We start from the raw sequence: 21012 nt of genomic DNA on the forward strand, positions 1-21012 counted from the left end.
TGTGTCAAAGGTATTTTTTTCAAAAGTGTTTTTTCTCAAAAATATTTTTTTCAAAAGTATTTTTTGGTAAAAAACAGTTTGTGTTTGGTTAATTAATTTGAAAAATACTTCTGAGCAATTAGTGTTAATTTGGCTAAATTTTTAAAAAGTACTTCTAAGTGTATTTTTCTCAAAAGTGCTTTCAAAAAAGTACTTTTGGGGAGAAACTACTTTTTTTTTTGCTTCTCCAAAACTGCTTCTGCTTCTTCTCAAAAATATTTTTCTTTCTTCCAAAAGCTTGGCCAAACACTTCAACTTTAAAAAAAAAAGAAAAAGTACTTCTAGTGTTGGAGAAGCTTAGCCAAACAAACTATTCGTGAAATTGAATTCCCACTTCTAATGATCAATTGAGCTAAACGTAACTAGGGGTGTACATAGGTCGGGTTGATTCGGATTTTGCGATTATCAAACCAAACCAATTGTGTCGGGTTATTAAATCTAAAGATCAAACTAAACCAATAAAACTCGGGTTTTTCAATCTCGATTTTTTTCGGGTTTTGGGGTTATTCGGGTTTTTCGGGTTTTTTCCCAGTAAAAACTTCATAGAACAAAACATATAACTTATGCTCAAAATATTTCTTTAATCCTAGCAAGATACAACTATATAAAGTATTTTCCAAGAAAATAATACAAAATATGAGATGTGTCATGGCATTATCCTAAAACATTCAACAATAAAGATAATAAAATTATGTAATATAAATATTGCTAATTAAAAAACCATAAAAAAAATATACATAATCTAAAAGTATTAAGTCATGCTAAAGTAAGTAAACTAATAAGAGAGTATTAATTACATGACTAAACGCTACAGAAAAGATAAAAATATATTATGCATTTTTATCTAAATTATTGCAAAACAAAAAATAGATATTCAATACATTCCGTTCGTAATATTGACTATTGAATTGAATGTCTTTTGTTAGCATTGGTATTGATTTAATTTTGGTTTGGGCTTTTGTTAGTATTTTTTAATTTACTAATATTAATGGCTATAAAACTTATTGGAACAGTCAAAAGTTCTAAGTCCAACATTAAAATAATATCCTAAAAGATAAAATTATGAAATCTTTTAAGAAATATTTATAAATTACATCACAATAAATATATTTATATATTAAATATATCTAAAATTTCTATATATATAATGTCGGGTTGGTTTGGTTTCGGTTTGACTTTCTTTAGTTAAAACCAAACCAAACCAATTATGGCCGGGTTTTTTTTTCCAACACCAAACCAAATCAAATCAAACCATAATCGAGTTTTTTTTCTCGATTTGACTCGGATTATCAGGTTGGTGCGATTTATCGGTTTCCTTTGTACACTCCTAAACGTAACAATGATATTGAAAAAAGCTTTTTTACTTACTTGGGAACAAGAATACTACTTTATGAGGTTACCGAAATGATAATAATATTGTCAATAATAAGTAGAACTAGTTACTGAAAATTAAAGCATACAACGTGTTACGATATGATAAAGTATATTGATAGTGTACAAATTATTAACATATAGGACTTTTATTTTCATATATGAATTATTTCTAATGGATTTAGAATTCATTTAGATGACGTCAAATAATTTTTTGCTCACACTGTCTTTCCGCTAAAATATAATAAAAAATAGAGTATTTTTTGTTTAGTAATATTTTGTGACACTTAAACAAAAAAAAATTATTTTATTATAAAAATAATTTAATAATTTTAATGCAATAAAATAAAATTGAATTACTATCTGCATATTATTCCTTTGTAGTTGAGCCAGAAGGGAGGGTGAGAGAGGAAGAACTGAGGGAGAGAGAGAGAGAGTGGAAATAAGAATATACAAAGGTCAAACGCGATATTCGTCAAAATTGCACGTCAAGTTGTTGTCCGGTACACACTTTCATCTTGAAATTCTGAATTCGCTTTATACAAGACATAAATTTACAAACGTGTTACAAATGTTTCTATGGAAATTGTCTTTTCATAGATGCTAAAAGTAGGAGGGAAGAAAAGCTACCAGCATGAAATAAAGTTTTAATCAAGGGCACTCGAAAGTTATGTAGGTAAAACATAATGATCAAAAAGCAAAATTTATCTGTGACGTTAACGTGGTTTAATCTTTATTTTAGGGCACTAGATGTCACTTAGGTTGGATGCTTGTATGATTTACCTAATAATGTGCCTAACTTAATACTTTAAAAGAAGAAAAAATCCCTTACGTTCTATTCCTCTTTTATCATTTGGTTCTATCCGTTATATTTAATTTATTGGTATTGGTTCGACTTGGCATGCCTCTTAGAAAAATAATTTAAATATGCATACTGTATACTATTGTTTGAATAATTTAATAATGTAAATTAATTTGGATTTTAAATAAAGGAAATTATGATTTATTTTTTACTGAAAATAGTAAAATTAGAACATACATATGTTCTTTTCATTAATATAGGCGTGTCAAAATTTAGAAAGTGGACATTTTCTGTTTTCATTGATTGATTAAAATAAAAGAAGTAGGAAATGACAGCACCCAAAAGTTGTAAAGCATATATACCAAGCTCCAATATTAACCCATAATTAATTAAACAACCAATTGCACAATTACGACTCTGCCCCGAGATCATCTATTTTCCTGCTCACTATTCTCAATATATCCCGTAATTTTAACGTTCTACAAGGGCACTTTTTTTTCTTTCTATTTTCTACATTCCTACATTTTCAGCACCGCCCACTCTCCTCCCTCTCCCGCCACCTCGCCGCTCTGTCTCCCGATTCTCCAGTATCACACACATAAATATAAACTGAAACGCGTGTAACACACATCAATAAGTCGGCCTTTTGTTACTTGTACCATGCCGGAGATAGAAAGGCAGAGAACAAGGCATAACCGACATGCGGCGATTCGAGAACCAGCGAAAGCCAGAGTACCACTGAGACTCCTGCTTCGAGTAGCTTCAGTAGCCGGTGGAATTCAATTCGGCTGGGCACTACAATTATCACTCCTCACACCTTACGTGCAAGAGCTCGGAATACCGCATGCTTGGGCAAGCATAATATGGCTATGTGGACCGCTTTCAGGTTTACTGGTTCAGCCTTTAGTAGGTCATATGAGTGACAAGTGCACCAGTCGGTTCGGTCGCCGGCGTCCGTTTATTGTCGCCGGAGCAGTGTCGATCATGATAGCGGTGCTGATCATCGGTTTCTCCGCTGATATTGGCTGGCTTTTAGGTGATCGAGGTGACATAAAAGTGCGAGCTATAGCGGCGTTTATTGTAGGGTTTTGGCTTCTCGATGTTGCTAATAATATGACTCAAGGTCCTTGCAGAGCTCTTCTAGCTGATCTTACCAGTAAGCTTTTCAATTCAATTTTACAATTTAATATTTAAATATGTATGTTTATTGCTTGTGAATTACTCTGTTTTTCTGCTTATTTTTGATGCATTTGTTAAGTGCTTTCTAAGGAATATGAAGCTTAAAACATCTCCTTTAATTTTACTTTTTCTTTGAATAATGTATTTTTATAAAAGTAGCGTTTCCTCTGTTCATATGGAATAAATAGCTTTCTTCATGGTATGACTTTAAAAAATGGAAACGCGACAGATATTTTTTTTGAAGGCAAAGTTAAACGTATTAGGCACTCGTTTAGCTCAAATGGACAATGATGCCCCTGGGCCGAATGATGCGCGTGGGACCCACTGAATTCTGTTTCGTTCGGCTAAATGGCTGATGTACGCCTGTTGAATTGAGTAGTTAAGACATCGGGAATATAATTGCACTTTACTCTTCTGCATACGTATCTATATAAGTATATTATAATGTACTATAGAGTAGTATAATATTGTATCCTTCCCGATGAATTTCAGTGGTTTGATATTTGATATTGTATTTTGATGATTTTTTACCAGCTATAGAAGGGTAATTTAACTAGGCTATGGAATTGAATGGAAGATTATATGGACTAGCTTTTCCTTGTGATAAGTAATTAATTATATGGACTAGCTCTATCACCTGTCAAGAGCAGATCTAGATTTTTTTTTCAGCGGGAGCAAGCATTTTGAGAAGTACATCTCTTCCTTTTAATCCAAATGAGGACTATGTGTGCCACAAAAACCAACGCATGGATAAAAATCAAAATTGACTGGTCAATTAGTTTTTGTACTCCTAACAATGAAAAGACCTATGTTTTGTGACCATTTTGACAAATTTTCTCTGCTAAATTGCAATAGAGTACTTCATCCTTGAAAAAATAACATGAAATAAAAAGTAGTAGCAGTTTTCCACTTAAAAATGTCTAGATAATAATTTTAATTTTCTTAGTAAAATATCTTTCATTCTTGAGATATGAAGCTTGTGTTTTGAATTAGTAATTGTTTTTGCCATACTTATGGTACATGCTTAAAGGTAAATGTAAAACTTTGCATAACAACTTCCCAATTTCTTAAAACCCTATACTTCATGAATATTTTGTACATGTCAATAAGGTTTTAGAAAACCTCTCTAAATTTAGAAGCTTCAACATTGCACAAAATGATGAAAAATTTGAAGCCACACATGAGAACTTTTGATAAATCATTGCATAGTTTAACAGGGGCAAAGGTATAAGATCAAGTAAATAAGGTTAAATACTGTTGTTTAGCTAAGCGGAAGGTAAGGCTGAATACCATAGATCCGATGTGGTCCAGTCCTTTCCCGTGCCCCGCGCTTACAGAGAGTTTAGTGCACCATACTGCCCTTTTACTGATGTTTAGCTTAGCATGCTTGGGAAGGTCAGTGCAACTACTCCTGCTCAACATCACATGAATTTGCTCCTATCACCAACCCAAATTTGCTTAATTAGCTTTATCTGGAGATGCAATATTAGATACCATAATAGAATCAAATGCCATGGCAGTACAAGTCACACATATGATACTAAAAGAATTGGAAGAAGTAGCAAATAATTTACATTTGAAAACTATTGGATAAGCTAGTAATTCCTACGTCCTTGCGCACTTGCACTAGGCTTCTTTTTTGTGGTGTAGTTTGGGTTTTTCTTCATTGATAAAATATTGATGTCCTTATTACTCTAAAGTAGTTTCCTTCAAAAAGGAAGGGTTTGGCAGCAGCTCCTCCATCTTCAGCGGCTAACCACATGTGGATTCTGCTCTTGGTCTTGTTCTAACAAAAGTTAACGGCAAATTGAAGAGAGAGAGCAGAAGTCTTTTTGATAAGTAGAAGAAACTAAAAGTCGTACTGTAACTTCAGGTTTAGACATCTTTAGTCGATAAAGTTTGGAATTATGATACAATTAGTTGTAATATGAGGGACATATGCACCATTTTCTGAATTGTGGTGACGTGCAAGAGGGTACTGCATAAGCGTACAGTTTCCTGGTTCATCTTGAAAAAGCTTTTATAATTTGAAGAAAATATGGTATTGAGACTTTGTTCCTAAGAACTGATATAAGAAGAGAAAACTACCGACCAAGTATTCTCATATGCATTTTAAGGTCGATGGCATGATTGGATCATCACATCTTGAGAGTCTGCTGGAAATTAAATTAGAAAGTTTGAAAAGAAGCAAAAGAAATTATTCATATAAGAAAATCAAATTGCAAATTTACATATTTAGAACTTCTGAGGAAAGCAATTTTGGAACATTGTGATGAGCTCAATCTCCAAGTGAAAGCAAATTATGGTTAAAAGTAGAGATTGTGTGCTTGCTGAACTAGCTCCTCTCTCATCCTTCACCTTTTCCTTCAAGAAAAGAATAACGAAAAAGGAGAAATAAGGTCTGTTATCTTCCTTCAGGATTTTGTTGAAAGACGATTGCTCTCCAAAAAGAAGAAGCTCTGAAGCTGCAGCTTTATTCTTAAATCCCGTGTTAGTTTCCCACTTATTCTGAGAACGACTTTATTGATCTTTGCTTCCGTAGTTGAAAATAAGATGGTGTCATAGGGTCCGAAATCAATTTGTTATAATCACTCAAGCAGTACATATCCAATAGTCTACAGATACTGGCCTTTAGAGGTGCACTTATTCTTTTCCTTTTTCCATCGGGTTTTGTGAGAACTCCTGAAAAGCTCGGCTTGTTCTTGCATTTAAAATCCTTGCTTACATATGCATAAAAATGTGCTTAATTTAGTTAAAAATATTTTATAGCCTTTCGAAGGAGCTAGTAAAACCTCCTTCTACTTTGCATGATAGCATCATCATTGATGCTAACTAGAGTAACCAAAATTTTAAAATGAAATTGCATTTTATTGAATTTGGCCCCTAGCTACAACCATTTGGGATAAAATAACGCTAAAGTGTTGTAATGGAGCTAGCATATTTAATTTTGTAATCATTGCATCTGCTTGATGCCTTTCAATGAAGCAACTTACTTTATCAAAAAAAATAACACTAAAGTGTAAGAATGCCAAAATGGTGAAAATGGCGGCTTCGGTCTAGGTCTAACAATGCTTATGGGCTTTGCAATAGAGGGTCTCCACGGATGAATGAATGGAGAGATGGTGCTATTGCAGAGTTGATACAGGAGACCAAAAGAAAATGCTTGGCAGAGCTTAATTTTTCAGGGCGAGATGTATCAGTTTTACTAATTTGTACCGTAGACTCCATTGTCATTGCTTTGTGTATTTATATCAGGAAGTTGCCTTGAAGCTAGTGACATCTTATATGCTTTCTAACATGCAGTGAAGGATCATAGAAGAACTCGGGTAGCAAATGCATACTTTTCGTTATTTATGGCCATTGGTAACATCCTTGGCTTTGCAACTGGATCTTACAGCGGCTGGTACAAGATCTTCCCTTTCACCCTCAATTCTGCGTGCACCATCAACTGTGCCAATCTAAAGGCCGCTTTTATTCTCGACATTATTTTTATTGCAACAACTACATATATCAGCATATCGGCAGCGAATGAGCAGCCTCTAGATCCCAATCATTGCTCCTCTCATACTGGAGAAGAGATTTCCGAAACAAGCCATGGCCAAGAAGAAGCTTTTCTCTGGGAATTGTTTGGAACTTTCAAATATTTCCCAGGTATTGTTTGGGTGATCCTGCTTGTCACTGCCCTGACATGGATTGGCTGGTTTCCATTTCTGCTGTTCGATACTGACTGGTTTGGTCGAGAAATTTATGGCGGGGAACCAAATGATGGAAAGAATTACAGTGCTGGAGTCCGAATGGGTTCATTGGGTCTAATGTTGAATTCCGTGCTTCTTGGAGTAACTTCATTGCTCATGGAGAAGCTCTGTCGAAAATGGGGGGCTGGTTTCACATGGGGAGTTTCAAATGTTGTCATGTCTCTCTGCTTTATAGCAATGCTTATAATTACTGCAGTTAGGAGTAACATAGACATTGGCCAGGGTCTTCCTCCGGATGGCATAGTTATTGCTGCGCTAATAGTATTTGCTCTTCTTGGGATCCCACTAGCTGTAAGTTGCTTGATTTTCAAGTTGCAACTAGAAATTGTTTTGCACGACCACACAGGTTTATGTGTGGAACTAGTGAAATTAGAACACCTCTAAATCACACAATTTTTTTGTGTAGAATTACTGAAATTAGAACACCTCTTAATCACATAAAATTTTCTTTCTCCGATATTCTATTATGGACAACCAGCCTTTTATCTGTCTTTTTCTTTTCTACTTTTGAGATTTCATCACCAAGTCTAAGACTAGCTCTTTGACTTTGTTTATCTAAGAAAGATTCTAACAAAAAAGTTAGATGTACAAGTGAACTGTCCTTTTCAGATTTTGTTACTGTTGAAAAATGTACATAAGTATTCAGTTTGGCTGAGATATTCTTTTCATGTAATATGCCTGTCAAATGTAACATGATATGGAAGGAAATTGGAGCAAGGTTATTGTTTCTGAAGGCTTCAGTTTAAACACAAGTTTCATGTGGGCTTAGAAGAGAGCTTTATTTAGGTATATTATTGTATAATGCAAGCCATTTTCTGCAGATAACATACAGTGTTCCATATGCTCTGGTATCCTCAAGGATTGAAGCTCTTGGGCTAGGACAAGGTAGATTGAGTTATGTTTATTTTGATCATTATTCTGCAGGTCAAATAGAAAGTAGTGCTTCAATTGCTACTTCAACCTTGCAGGCTTGTCAATGGGCGTTCTGAACCTGGCAATTGTGTTCCCACAGGTATAAATTTGCTTCTCTTTCTATGGGTTTTTTGGAACAAGAACAATCCCCAAAAGGTGGTCCGACTAAATATCAAAGCCTTTATGTCGATGGATGCGTATCCACAAGTTCATTGTGTTGCGTCTTTTCAGTTTTATCTTGTAGCTGTTTTCTGTTTAGCCCTTCGTTTTGAGTTAAAAAGAAAATGAGGCAAGGAGCGGAATATCGCAATGATGGAAATTTATAGTATCATTCAAGTGAATATTGAACATTAGTATTCTCATAGGTGTTTCCATGAGGAATGTCCGTTGCACCTTTTGCAGCATGTATCTTATCATTTTCCTAAAGTTATATAGGCCAGTGAATGAAAGATTTTGTTATTGGTCACAGATCGTGGTTTCACTTGGAAGTGGACCATGGGATGAGCTATTTGGTGGTGGCAACTCACCAGCCTTTGTTGTAGCTGCACTTTCAGCATTTTCTGGTGGACTTGTAGCCATCTTGGCAATTCCTCGAACACGGGTTGAGAAGCCCAAGATCCTTCCATGAGGTATCTGCTGCTATTGTCTCTGTTTGAACTCCTTTATTATCTATTTGTCCACCGCATATAAATTATCTATGTCTGGTCTTCTGAATAAATAAGCTGTTTGAACCATCTTTTCCACTTAAGGACATTTTAGTAGGGCTCTAATTCATACTTGCTTCGCTCACTTCCTTTCCAATTTTGAACTAGAATAGAGGGTAAACAGAGCTTCTGCATTGTACTGCAAAATGAAGCCTCTACCTCTTCCTTGCTGTTAGTTTCTTCACTTTCTTGTAATTCTGTTTCTATAATCAGTCAAACATCCATGCAAAGAGTGACCCCCTCAATCTTTTGTACCATCTCTAGATTCATTATCTCGAACTCAGACTTCTTTTTTTCTTTCCTTCCAACATTTAACATATCTCTAAAAGCATAGGAAATGAACACAGGGGAGACTCTGAGTATCAGCTTCAAAAAGTTTTCATCCTTGGGATATCTTTGTCAGCACTTCACTCCTAATTTATTGTTCTTGTGCCGCTCACTGACACCAGTGGCTGACCAGGGTTTTCATTCAGGGGCTATCACAATATAAAAAAGTAAATATACGATAAAGTCAAGGGGATTCAACATGTAGTATATAATATATACATAAAAAAAAATTACCTATCTTTATGGCGTAATTTTCTGACGAAGGCGTGTCAATCTTGCTTCAAGGTGGCTCCGCCACTGACCGACACAGTGCAACACTTGTACAAAGATTCATCTATCCTTTTGATTGAGCATAGTTTGTGCTCAGTAATGCGCACCCTCAGCCACTTTGATTCAACCCTTTTAAAGCGAAGCATCACGGCTATGATGCATTTCGAATTACGTTTTAAGAATCTTAGCATATCTGATTTCCTTGTAATTATGCTTTAGATTAGGAAGAAATTACTCACAATAATGAGGATTTTATGCCTCTTATTGTGTATGTTTTTCGATCTTAAGAAATCTGCAAAGATCAAATCCCGAGAGCTTGAAGACATGAACAACAACAATAAACCCAGTGTAATCCCACAAGTGGGATCCGGGGAGGGTAAAGTGCACGCGGACCTTACCCCTACCTCGTGAATGATAAAGAGGGTGTTTCCGATAGACCCTCGGCCCAAGGACAAAAGAAAAAAAAGCAGTAATAATAGCAAGATAAGATGATAAGATAACCGAAACGTAAGAAACAAGAAGTAATAAAAATCTAAAAATCTATGAATAGGGAAACGAAAAATAATACTTATAATACTGATATGGTAAAAAGCTATGCCCGGTTACTCGAACCTTCTATCCTAATTCTTGATCTCCACATTCTACTTTTCAGGGTCATGTCCTCGGTAAGTTCAAGTTGCACTATGTCCTGCTTAATTATTTCTCCTCAATACTTCTTTGGCCTACCTCTACCTCTACTCAGGCCCACCATGGCCAACCTCTCACACCTTCACGCTGGGGCATTTGCGCCTTTCCTCTTCACATGCCCGTACATCTCAGCCTCACTTCCCGCATTTTGTCCACCACGGATACCACTCTCATCTTGTCACGAATATCTTCATTCTTAATCTTGTCTCTCCTGGTATGGCCACACATCCATCTCAGCGTCATCATTTCTGCTATTCGGTATCTTCTGGAAATGAGGATACTGAGATGGATGTATGAGCATACCAGAAGAGACAAGATTAAGAATGAAGATAAATAAAAAGAAGCTTCAGCGAACATTTTTTATTTCCTCAGGTTATGGAGATTGAATAGTGTTAAATATACATAAAATTCTCTTAGCACAAGTTCGAGCCCTGCGCTTGCTTTTAATAACTTGGGATTTTCTAATACCAGACTCCTAACAACCCCTAACAAATGTTGAACCTAATATATCCATGAGAATTAGGAGGAAAGAGCAGTCATGTTTGTAGTGTGCTTTTAAAGAGGAGAAATATTCGTGCCAGGGAATTGTAATGTTGACCTTTTTTTAGAAGCATTGAGGGGATCACGACAAATGTCAAGAACTACGTCCAACCAATATACAAATAGCAAAATCAAGTTGTTTTGTCATGAACATTTGAAAGAAAACGGGTCATTGCTGATACATGGTCCAAATCTTGACGGATAAAGGACCTTTCCTCCCCTTACCCTTCTCCACTTAAGTACCATGCTTCTCTCTGCACTAGGGTTCAAACCCATAACATGCGCCTAAGCCACCCATCACAAGTTGCTCTTACCAGTAGACCAATGCTCTGCGGGCAAAAACATAGTCTTACCTTAATTTCATAAGTCATACTTGGTTATTTCTTTTAACTTTCTAAGAACTCTCAATATCTCCCTATAACACACATACACACAAAAAAGAAAAAAAAAGAAAGAAACTCAATGGATATTAAGTAGCCAATACCAACTAGTTTCCCATTGAGGTATAATTAATTGACGAGTTATTACTAAGAAGTCAAGAACTACGCCAACACAAATTTGGTCAAAGAGAAAGCAAGGAAAATAAGTAAGGAATGTCAGTTAAAAACAATGACTTGCGACAGTTGACAAATCTTTTCTAAAAAAAAAAAAAAGAGAGAAAAGAGAAGAGGTCAGCATGAAAAGAAATTACAATTTTGAAGAGTGCTCTATAGTTATTAATCTCCTTTTTAGAATCCTTTTCTAACCAAGTCATTGAAGAAATACATTGGTGCATGTTTGCATAATAATAATAATAATAATAATAATAATAATAATAATAATAATAATAATAATAATAATAATATTTTCCTCATTTCACACATGCTTACAAAGTTGTGATCATAAAAGGCTTTTATCATTGAAAAGAAGCTACAAAGTCAAAGAGTAACTGGATTGATTAATATTTTTTTCTCCGCGTATAGCGGGAGCTTAGTGCACCTGGCTGCCATTTTCAACTGCAGCCACGTTATTGAAGAAATGCTTTGGAGCATCTTTGCATTAAAAAAAGGACTAACTTTTCCTCATGCAGTCTCTATGCACATGCTTACAAAATTGTGATCGGGAAAAAACTTTTATCATGTGCTTATTAACACTTGTTTTCATTCTAGAGGGACTTCTGAGTTTGTTTTTCCTACTGGACAATCATTAACTTTTTCTTGAGCTGTTGGGTCATAATATTTTGTACTTTGGGTAGGTTGTTGATGTCATGTTGAGAGATGAGATTGATGGTGCTGGTAATTCTCCAACATTGGCTGATGCAGGTACTTAATTTTTCTGTTGTGGCCATTTTGACTATTCCTCAATCCGAAGGCTGAAGAGTTCCTGGAGGTATATCCTTGTATCCTATTTTTTTGCATTTTTCCGATCAACCCACAATTTGTATTACCATTTTGTAAATATAGATCTTTCGCTCACGTGGTATTGATTCTAGCATTCAAGATAATGTATTCAAGATTGTTTTGTTCCATCATTTACTTAGTTGCTCAAATTGCTGTTGTGCAATTCCCTTTGGTGGTTCTCTACTTTCTAGATAAAGCAAATTTCAAATATCAGTACAACTGTTCAAGAAATGTTCAGTCTATAAAGTGTGTATTCTTTGTGCATTTCCATACATCTCCAAGTATAATTGTACTCTGCAAATAGGACTACCTTTTTTCAGCTGCAAATTTCCTCAAGGCTATAACAAAATTTGTCTCATCCATATTGCTGCCAGCCATTTAAATTTTTTGGTTTGACATGCAACAAAAACCTATAATTAGCCTAATGAAGAGGATGGCAGGTGCGCCAATAGTAATAAATATATTCTGGAGTTACAATCTCGAGTACACATAATGGCACCCTAAACTTTTGATTCCACGGACTGATGTTTCTGCCCAAATAACCTCTGGAAGGAAGAACCTATCCATGATGTCATAGTAAAATAACCTGGTTTAGATGCATGATGTCCAAGAAGATGGAAGATAAATACATGGAAAACTGCTGTGGAGCATTATCAGGACCATCTTTTTCGGTACCTCAAAACTACAAATGTACCCTCATGTCTCATTATATAAACGTCTTGCACCAACTATTATTTCCTAAGTGCTTAGAAAGTGGCGTATAAGAACTCAAAATCTTTTACTCATATGATAACAGAGAAAACTATTACTCAGCACCTACTCCCATGCTGAAGATTGTCCGGATATTACACAATGTTTCCTGCAAGCAATGGCCGAATAGGCAATTTGATAGCATATAAAACCCTCAAGTCCAACTTTTGTACGACCAGATCCTTACTGAAGCTTTTGTAGTGCGAAAGATTATTCACTAGCTGTGATGAGAACAAGTTTTGTGTTAGATGTTCCATCTTATTTTTGCACAAACAGAGCAGGACACTAGTTTGTGTCTGTCTGATAGGCTATTTGGAATCGAGGTTGTTCTTTTGTCAGCTAATCATGGTCATGAAACCGGTGTCCATAGCTAATAATCCTGAAAAGGAGGTGAAGTTGCAGCTAGGAACCCAGGATCAGCCATGAGTTAAGACTTTAACCAATAAGATATTTGTTTGTCATTAGACTTTATTTTTTTTACCAAAAATATCATTTAGCATGCAAGCTTACTTGCTTTAGTAATTTATCAAGGTGCCTCGGAATCTCATGCAATTTGTGCATGATACTGGTTAATTCATTTAATATATTGTAACCTTTACGTTATCATTATATATATATATGGAGGCTATCAGTTCCGGCAGATTGAGACCTCGATTAAGACGTGATCTTTCACTACTACTGTGATTTTTTGTGTGTATGTGAAGCTTGGTTGATAAAGAAAGGTTCCCTTTTCTAATATTCTCTTTTTCTTGTAGCTTTTTTTTTGGTGCCTGAGAATAAATTCCTTTTGTTATTGCATTATCAGTATCTATAAAAGCTTGGTTGGCTTTCATTGCCTCTCCATGTAATGCTGCCTACCGGTGCAGATGGAAACATTTAATAAAGGTGTTCCTTGGTACGATTCATTTAAACACCATTGGAATTTTAACTGTTGCTTAGCTGAAATGACAGAATGCAATGCATTAGTAGACGTATGATGTCTAGATCACATCACTGTCCTCTTAATGTGAAAGATATTGAACTTTAATCACACATTCATTGCAATTCCTTCTCAAAAAAATCCATTGTAATTCCTTTTCCACTGAAAGACCTGTAGATTGTGGTGGCAATCTGTGATGTGGGGGTAAGAGAAAGAATAGGAGAGAAGATACTGGAAATGAGAAAAGATTAGCTACCATCATTTTTTTTTTTTTGGAGAAGAAAAGTCGAGAATCTGAATTAGTGAATTTGTTCTGTAGTGTGCAGAGCTATCATCCTTGGAAAAATGTTGAACATATTTTAAAAGTGTGACATCTCTGGTGGAACGACATGACAATAGCAAAAATTCTTTTACTGTTATAAAAGGTGATTTCAACGTACTAAACTTGGCATATTATGATGCTTAAGATTTTCGCTGCTAAATGTTGTAGAAGAAGAATAAAAACTTGGTACAGATGAATTTACAGACGAGATGAACGAGCAACCGTACTTGTGAATCAGATCCAATTTTAGATTCCAACACACTGTCAATTGTTTCATTACGATCTGATGGCATCAGCCCATATGCATATTGCTGAAGTGTGGATCCCCACCTTCCATCTGCGGATATTAGCAAAAATCAGTAGCGTATTATTAAAGTAGAACAGCGGCAGAAAACAGGATAAAAACAGGGTATTCAAAAGTATGTTAGCTGACTGATAAGTTTATTTTAGTAGTAAACTTGCATTTTCTTGTGAGAGTACTGATGAGTGGAAGAGCCATTTCTGAATACTTACTGCAGATTTTTAATATACACTCAACTTTACGAAAAAAGAATTACTGAAGAATTTAACCGTAAAAACACACCTATATTTGGTACGTATTAATAGAAGGATTTACGATTTTGGGGTTTGGGGGGGGGGGGGGACGACTGCCCTGACATGATGATAAGGGTTTTTGACAGGAAATAATGTCCTTGCAAACTGAAATAAAGGGTCCAGTGAATTTTTTGACGTTAGCTCAGACTTAGAATTGTGGAAAATTTGTAGTAAATTTTTTGGTGGTGTTGTTATTTCAAGATGGGGTGAGTGGGGGACGAAGAAAGCTGCTGCTAACTCTGCCTGCTGCTAAAGGGCTTCTGTTCGTTTCTGTTTCTGTTCTGTATCTGTTTCTGTTGCTGTTGGTTTGCAGAATACAGAGACGCACAAACAGGGCATTAAGGCCCCCCACTTGGAGACACATTGATCCCTGTTGTGAAAATTGGATACAAAATTTAAATGGCTGGAAATCCAGCACGTACTTGGTTTTATTTTATTTCAAGATTTTGTTTCAGTGTTCCCCTTCTTCCATCTGCTGCTTCTCCATATGGCCATCTACTGCTACTGTCACACTTTCCACCCAATTTACCTTAGTGGTCCCTTTTTTTTATTTTTTTTTATAGCAATTTTGCATGATGCTTTGTCATACGACCACCACATTCCACCCAACGATCCCCATTTCTTTTTTCTACTTCCCACAAACTGTGAGCATTTAGGATAAGTTATTTAACTACAAGATCAAATATATGTAAGGGAAAAGATCCCTCGGATTTGACACTTTTGGCCACTTTAAAGAAAAACCCCACCAGTTTATTACTTCTTGTGTTCCTATCCAAATTCCTAACCTTCCCCAACCCCACCACCACCCCCACAATCACAAATCAAGTGAAGAGAAGTTGGGGGTGAAAATTGAAATAAGTTCCACTAAGAAATCTTGAGGTCCAGTTTTGTACTGTCTCAAACATACCAAACAAAGTTCCTAGACGCTTACATTCTCATTCTCACCGCTGGCACATTTAACCATTTCCTTAGCTTTAAACACGCACAATCTCATCTTCAACATAGACCATTAGACTGATCTCATCCACTTGAAAATTTGTGTATAAGTTGCTGATTGTTGAAGATTGAAGATGATCTTTTGAAGAAGAAAATAACTTTGAAGATTGGCTGTAGTCATTCACATTACCACATTGGATAAAAGAGAAATGAATAAGTTTGCTTTTAGGTCTTAAAAAGAAGAAATGCCCATACCAAATGGCCCACCAAAAAACCGACCATAACATCAGTGATTAGACTACAAAAGGGAGATCTATATTAAATTAAAATCATATGAAAAATGTCATATAAGGAATCGTTCAGTTTTTGCTCTTCCCACCACTTGAAGAGAAGGAAAATTCCGGCCACAAGTTTTCCGGTTTCTGCATAAGACGTGTTGTCTGCATAAGGCATTATTTTTTTACAGTGGTTTAAATATTATATATTCTTGGTATAAAGTGGAAAAAATAGTATATAAATTATATGTAAAGGCCAAGAAAAGATGGGACCTTCAAAACAGAATTTAGAAAACAGATGTGCACTATCAAAAAGTTGCAAGTAGCCAAAGGCTAAAACGGTGTTTTGGAGTAATGAAATCAGTTGCAGACAACATAAGTCATGCTCGATCCTCTGGTGCATCACATGGGCTGCGAGGAGAATGTAACATGCATGCAATTCTTTTGCCTTGGAACATGCCAACATTTCCTTAGCCACACTTCCTTTGTGGGAGAGCCAGGATTTAAAATTTATCAATTGAGATTTTAGTCCTTTTAAGTTATCAGATTATAAATTAATGATATGTACATATATATTCAAAGGATTTCTTAAAATGAATATATGTAACTAAAGTTACTAAGTTTGGCCGAATTTATAACCTGTATTCTAGCTAAGCCCTTGCTACCTCCTCTCTTCCAAGTTCCCCTACCCCCTACCTCAAACATATATATGTGTAATATGTATTTCCATTCCCTATATATACATCCGTATGTACATCCATAGGCATCAAGAATAAAGAAAAGTTATATGTGTTTTGTCATATCAAAACATCTAGAGCTAGAATTGAACAATTAATATTGGCGTTGTTTGTCAATGCATTCCTACCACTTGGCAAATAACAGAGATAATATTTTTATTCCCTTTCTTTTTCTTTAATTTCTTTTTCCTCTTTTGATGGGTGAGAAAGAAAAGAGGTTCTTTGGGGGAAGAAAAGGGTGGGGTTGGATAAGCGGCTAAGGACAGAAATCGAAACCTAACAAGAGTGTGTAATAAAAGCTTATCCAAGACTTAATTAAAAAAATGTGATTTAACTGGGTATAATCCCCAACAAGATTAATTGCCAATAGAGCATTGACACTTGAATAAACCATGCAGGTTTCTTCAAGCGCAACCGTTTGGACGGTGAAAAACTAATATATTCCCATTACCAAATTCTTTAATAGTTTCTAATGCATCTTTTTCTCATGGACTAAACTCTCCCTCCCTTAGGAATACTTATTACTTTTTACTTCTACTATACTAAGACAAGATGGAAAAAGCTCGCGTTCATGGCTTTATGAAATGGACAAGGCCCTACCTTTTCATTAGGTAGAATCCACACGTCCATTCCATCTCATTTAAGTAAGAAAAAGAATCAAATATAGAATTTTTTTTGTACATATAAGAGAAAAAAGAAGTAGAATGACAAGAATAAGATAGATAGACCCCCCCCCCCCCCTCTTCTCAATAAAACTCACTCACAAAATAGCCGCTTTTTATTGGGAAATTTTCGCACCCTCAAATATTGACACGTCTTTTTGAAGCCATTGTATAGTCCAATTCTTGCATGTATATGTACTCTCATCTTGGTTTGCACCCTTACTTGCATTCAAAGCTCTAAAACAACAAAAACACATCTCACTAAATTAAAGCTCCAACAAAAGGTTTCTCTTTATATTTGTTTATTTCTCTTTCTTTTTTCTCCCACAAAAACTTATTATTATTATCAATACTATTACATCTTCAAGCTTACCATCTCTTCACAGAAAAGAAGAAAGAAAACTAGCTGCTAGATAGATAGATAAGAAAACTATGTGCAACCCAAAGACAGATTCCCCATCCTCCTTTGTCTCCACAGAAAAAGCTCATTTCGTCAACTCTCATAAACCAATGGATTTTCAAGCTGATGATGAAGAACTACTTCATAGGTGGCCAACCCCAACTGAGGTAAAAAGAACCAACACCTTTTCCCCTCCCCCAAATACCAAGGCGGAGCTACATTAGCTCATCAGTTTAATCCTCTTTATCGAAAAATTACACATAATTTTTTTAAAAAAAAATCTATGCATAAAGAAGCTTTTAGTGTATTTTTTGAATTCCCTTACTGACTGGAGTAAAGAGCTACTCCAGTCGTAACACTTTAGCATTTTTTGAATTCTCTTAGTAAAAATCTTTGCCTCCGCCCAGCACAACAACTATACTTATATATGCACGTGAAGTTTCTTTCTTGGCTATAAAACTAACTCTCTCCTTACTTTTGCTTTGGTTAAAAATCAGGCTTTTGAAGAAATCAAAGAAATAGGGAAAATTTCAGGACCAACAGCACTCACAGGGTTGGTACTATATTCAAGATCCATGATCTCAATGCTTTTTCTTGGATATCTAGGGGAACTTGAACTTGCTGGAGGCTCTCTTTCTATAGGCTTTGCTAATATCACTGGCTACTCTGTAATCTCTGGCTTGGCTATGGGAATGGAACCAATTTGTGGACAAGCTTATGGAGCAAAACAAATGAAACTTTTAGGCATAACTCTTCAAAGAACAGTACTTCTCCTTCTTTCAACTTCAATTCCTATCTCTTTCATGTGGTTAAACATGAAAAGAATCCTTTTATGGTGTGGCCAAGATGAAGATATTTCATCTATGGCCCACACTTTCATTGTCTTTGCAATTCCTGACCTTTTCTTTCTTTCTTTGCTTCATCCCCTGAGAATTTACCTAAGAACACAAAATATTACATTACCTTTAACTTATTGTTCTGCTATCTCAGTTCTTCTTCATGTCCCACTCAACTTCCTTCTCGTGCGATATTTTAATTTGGGCATCGCTGGAGTTGCTTTAGCAATGGTTTGGACAAATTTAAACCTTTTCCTTTTGCTCTGCTCATTTATTTACTTTTCGGGTGTATATAAAGATTCTTGGGTGGTTCCTAGCATGGATTGTGTACGTGGGTGGTCATCTTTATTAGGTTTAGCAATTCCCACGTGTGTATCCGTTTGTCTTGAATGGTGGTGGTATGAATTCATGATAATGTTATGTGGACTTTTGGCAAATCCTAAAGCTACCATTGCTTCTATGGGAATTCTCATTCAAACAACTTCTTTAGTATACGTCTTCCCATCTGCCTTAAGTCTTGGTGTTTCGACTAGGGTTGGGAACCAGCTCGGTGCCAACCGGCCCGCTCGAGCCCGAATTTCAATGATAGTGTCACTTTTTTGTGCTATAGGATTGGGTTTGGGAGCAATGTTGTTTACAACTTTGATGAGACATAAATGGGGTCTTTTTTTCACAAAAGATGTAGAAATTCTTAAGTTAACATCCATTGCATTGCCTATAGTAGGGCTTTGTGAGTTAGGAAATTGTCCACAAACTACAGGTTGTGGGGTTTTAAGAGGAAGTGCAAGGCCAACAATTGGAGCTAATATTAATTTGGGTTCATTTTATTTAGTTGGAATGCCAGTAGCTTTTATTCTTGGATTTATATTAAAAATGGGATTTGCTGGACTATGGCTTGGCTTGCTTGCAGCACAGGCTTCATGTGCAACTCTTATGCTTTGTGTGCTGTTCAAAACTGATTGGAAAGTTCAAGTAGAAAGATCAAAACAGCTAACACAATCTTCTTCAACTGCTGCCTCATTACCAGTGACAATGCCTTTGGATTTGGACAAGAAGAATAAGAAGAAGGCTAATAATAATCTTGATGAGATTTTGTGCACTAAAGAGGAAGATGATTTGCTGAAATCTACAGACACAGACCCTCTCATACCTTCTACTACTATTACTACTACTTAATTTATCCAGTTTATTGTGCATTGATTGGATTAACTCCATTTTCTTTTTACTTTTCCTTTTCTTTTTTGGTCCCTCCATATACCCTTTGGTGGGTTGATGTGAAAAATTGTTCGTTGGGATTTCATATACTAATTGTTAACATTTGAAAAGAGTGTATTGATCAGGATAAACCTACTAGTTATATATTCTCTTGCTGTTTTTTTTTTCTTTTTCATCATGCTCCTTGTAATAATAATATGGAATATAGAGACATAGTACATGTATCATCTTAGAAGTTTATTCCCAATTTCCTTGTTTTTCCAACTTTAATTCTCATCTAAAATAGCCCTACTCAAAAATTCCTTTAATTTCAAGATTGTGAATAAAAAGTGCATTTTAGTGTCAAAGTAGAAAATTCTCTCTATTATACATATACATCAACAGAGTAAAGATTTTTTTTACAGTACTATAATTAAGTAAATTTTAACCTGTGATAATAGGTTACTTATCGTCTTTATCAAATTACTGATTAATGCTGATTCTGTAAATAAAATTTAACTCTTGTACATGTTGGCATTGATCGAATTAAAGGGGAGAGAGAACAAAGGAAAAAGTGCTGTCGGTTGTTTGAAGGTGTGGGAGCAAGGATATATCCACCTAACAAGCTTTCTAATTGTTCCATGCCATATAAGGGCACACATTGACTACCTAAAATGGAAAAGTTTAAGCATATCACCATATACTATACTATACTACATTACTTAAACATCAAACTTCAACTCAACGCAAACAAACTAGTATTATTTTCTTACTTACTTTTTCTCTTTTTTGACAGGTTTTTCGCACTTCTTTTTCTTTATATATTAAGTATACAGTCTGCTTTTTGTTTTTCTTTTGAGGGTTGAGGGTTTCTTCATTTTCTTATAGGTTGCTTTACAACGCATCCTTACTTCAAAAGTCACTCTTGCATTCGTGAGTACTACACCTTTCTTGTGTTCTCTCTCTCCCCCCCCCCCCCTCTCTCTCTTCTTGTTTAATTTCTAGAATGTTAAGTAGGGTAAAGTAGAACAACACAACCAAGAATACTTTCCAAAATTGTGATTATCATGAGAAACTTTTTTTGACTTTTCTGATTCCATCATTCTATAATATTGTATGCTCCATCTCAATCCTTTTGACTTTTCTGCCTATTTTTTTTAAATATCATCAGAATCTTTTACAACATTTCATAATTATTCTGATCTTTTTCAAAAAGTACACCATCAATTTTAACAACAACAATAATACTAATATGTTGAGTATTATTAGTAAACAATTCTAATGATCCAGTTAATCAAGAGCAGTTTTGGCGTAACTGGTAAAATTGTTGTCATGTGACCAGGAGATCACAGGTTCGAGCCGTGGAAACAGCCTCTTGCAGAAATGCAGGGTAAAACTGCGTACGATAGACCCTTATGGTTC

At 35.4% G+C, this 21012-nt stretch overlaps 2 protein-coding genes across 4 annotated transcripts; both read left to right on the top strand.

Moving 5' to 3' along the window:
* Positions 1-2595: 2595 nt before the first annotated feature.
* Positions 2596-12146, top strand: LOC107798597 (sucrose transport protein SUC4). 3 transcript variants are annotated; one of them, XM_016621608.2, is made up of 6 exons: positions 2598-3368; positions 6695-7437; positions 7968-8031; positions 8115-8158; positions 8528-8687; positions 11888-12146. In XM_016621608.2, the coding sequence occupies exons 1-5, from the start codon at positions 2873-2875 to the stop codon at positions 8684-8686; spliced, it is 1506 nt and encodes a 501-aa protein (XP_016477094.1). In that variant the 5' UTR covers positions 2598-2872; the 3' UTR covers position 8687; positions 11888-12146. The 3 variants fall into 3 exon arrangements, with proteins under 3 accessions (XP_016477095.1, XP_016477094.1, XP_016477093.1); XM_016621607.2 differs by having other exon boundaries at positions 2599-3368; positions 11821-12146; XM_016621609.2 differs by lacking the exons at positions 7968-8031; positions 8528-8687; positions 11888-12146 and having other exon boundaries at positions 2596-3368; positions 8071-8158.
* A 5096-nt stretch (positions 12147-17242) lies between these two features.
* LOC107798596 (protein DETOXIFICATION 48-like) lies at positions 17243-19851 on the top strand. Its single transcript, XM_016621606.2, has 2 exons — positions 17243-17727; positions 18058-19851. Exons 1-2 carry the CDS (start codon positions 17593-17595, stop codon positions 19570-19572), a joined length of 1650 nt encoding a protein of 549 aa, XP_016477092.1. The 5' UTR covers positions 17243-17592; the 3' UTR covers positions 19573-19851.
* Positions 19852-21012: the final 1161 nt, after the last annotated feature.

This window comes from Nicotiana tabacum, chromosome 16 (assembly GCF_000715075.1).
Source record: "Nicotiana tabacum cultivar K326 chromosome 16, ASM71507v2, whole genome shotgun sequence".
Classification (NCBI taxonomy): domain Eukaryota; kingdom Viridiplantae; phylum Streptophyta; class Magnoliopsida; order Solanales; family Solanaceae; genus Nicotiana; species Nicotiana tabacum.

Bases quoted from the DNA above. Each gene is read 5' to 3' on its own strand.
- LOC107798597 (XM_016621608.2), top strand. From the start codon at position 2,873: ATGCCGGAGATAGAAAGGCAGAGAACAAGGCATAACCGACATGCGGCG. The intron at 8,032-8,114 runs GTAGATTGAGTT...TCAACCTTGCAG, and splicing joins AGCTCTTGGGCTAGGACAAG to GCTTGTCAATGGGCGTTCTG. The intron at 8,159-8,527 runs GTATAAATTTGC...TATTGGTCACAG, and splicing joins TGGCAATTGTGTTCCCACAG to ATCGTGGTTTCACTTGGAAG.
- LOC107798596 (XM_016621606.2), top strand. From the start codon at position 17,593: ATGTGCAACCCAAAGACAGATTCCCCATCCTCCTTTGTCTCCACAGAA. The intron at 17,728-18,057 runs GTAAAAAGAACC...GTTAAAAATCAG, and splicing joins GGTGGCCAACCCCAACTGAG to GCTTTTGAAGAAATCAAAGA.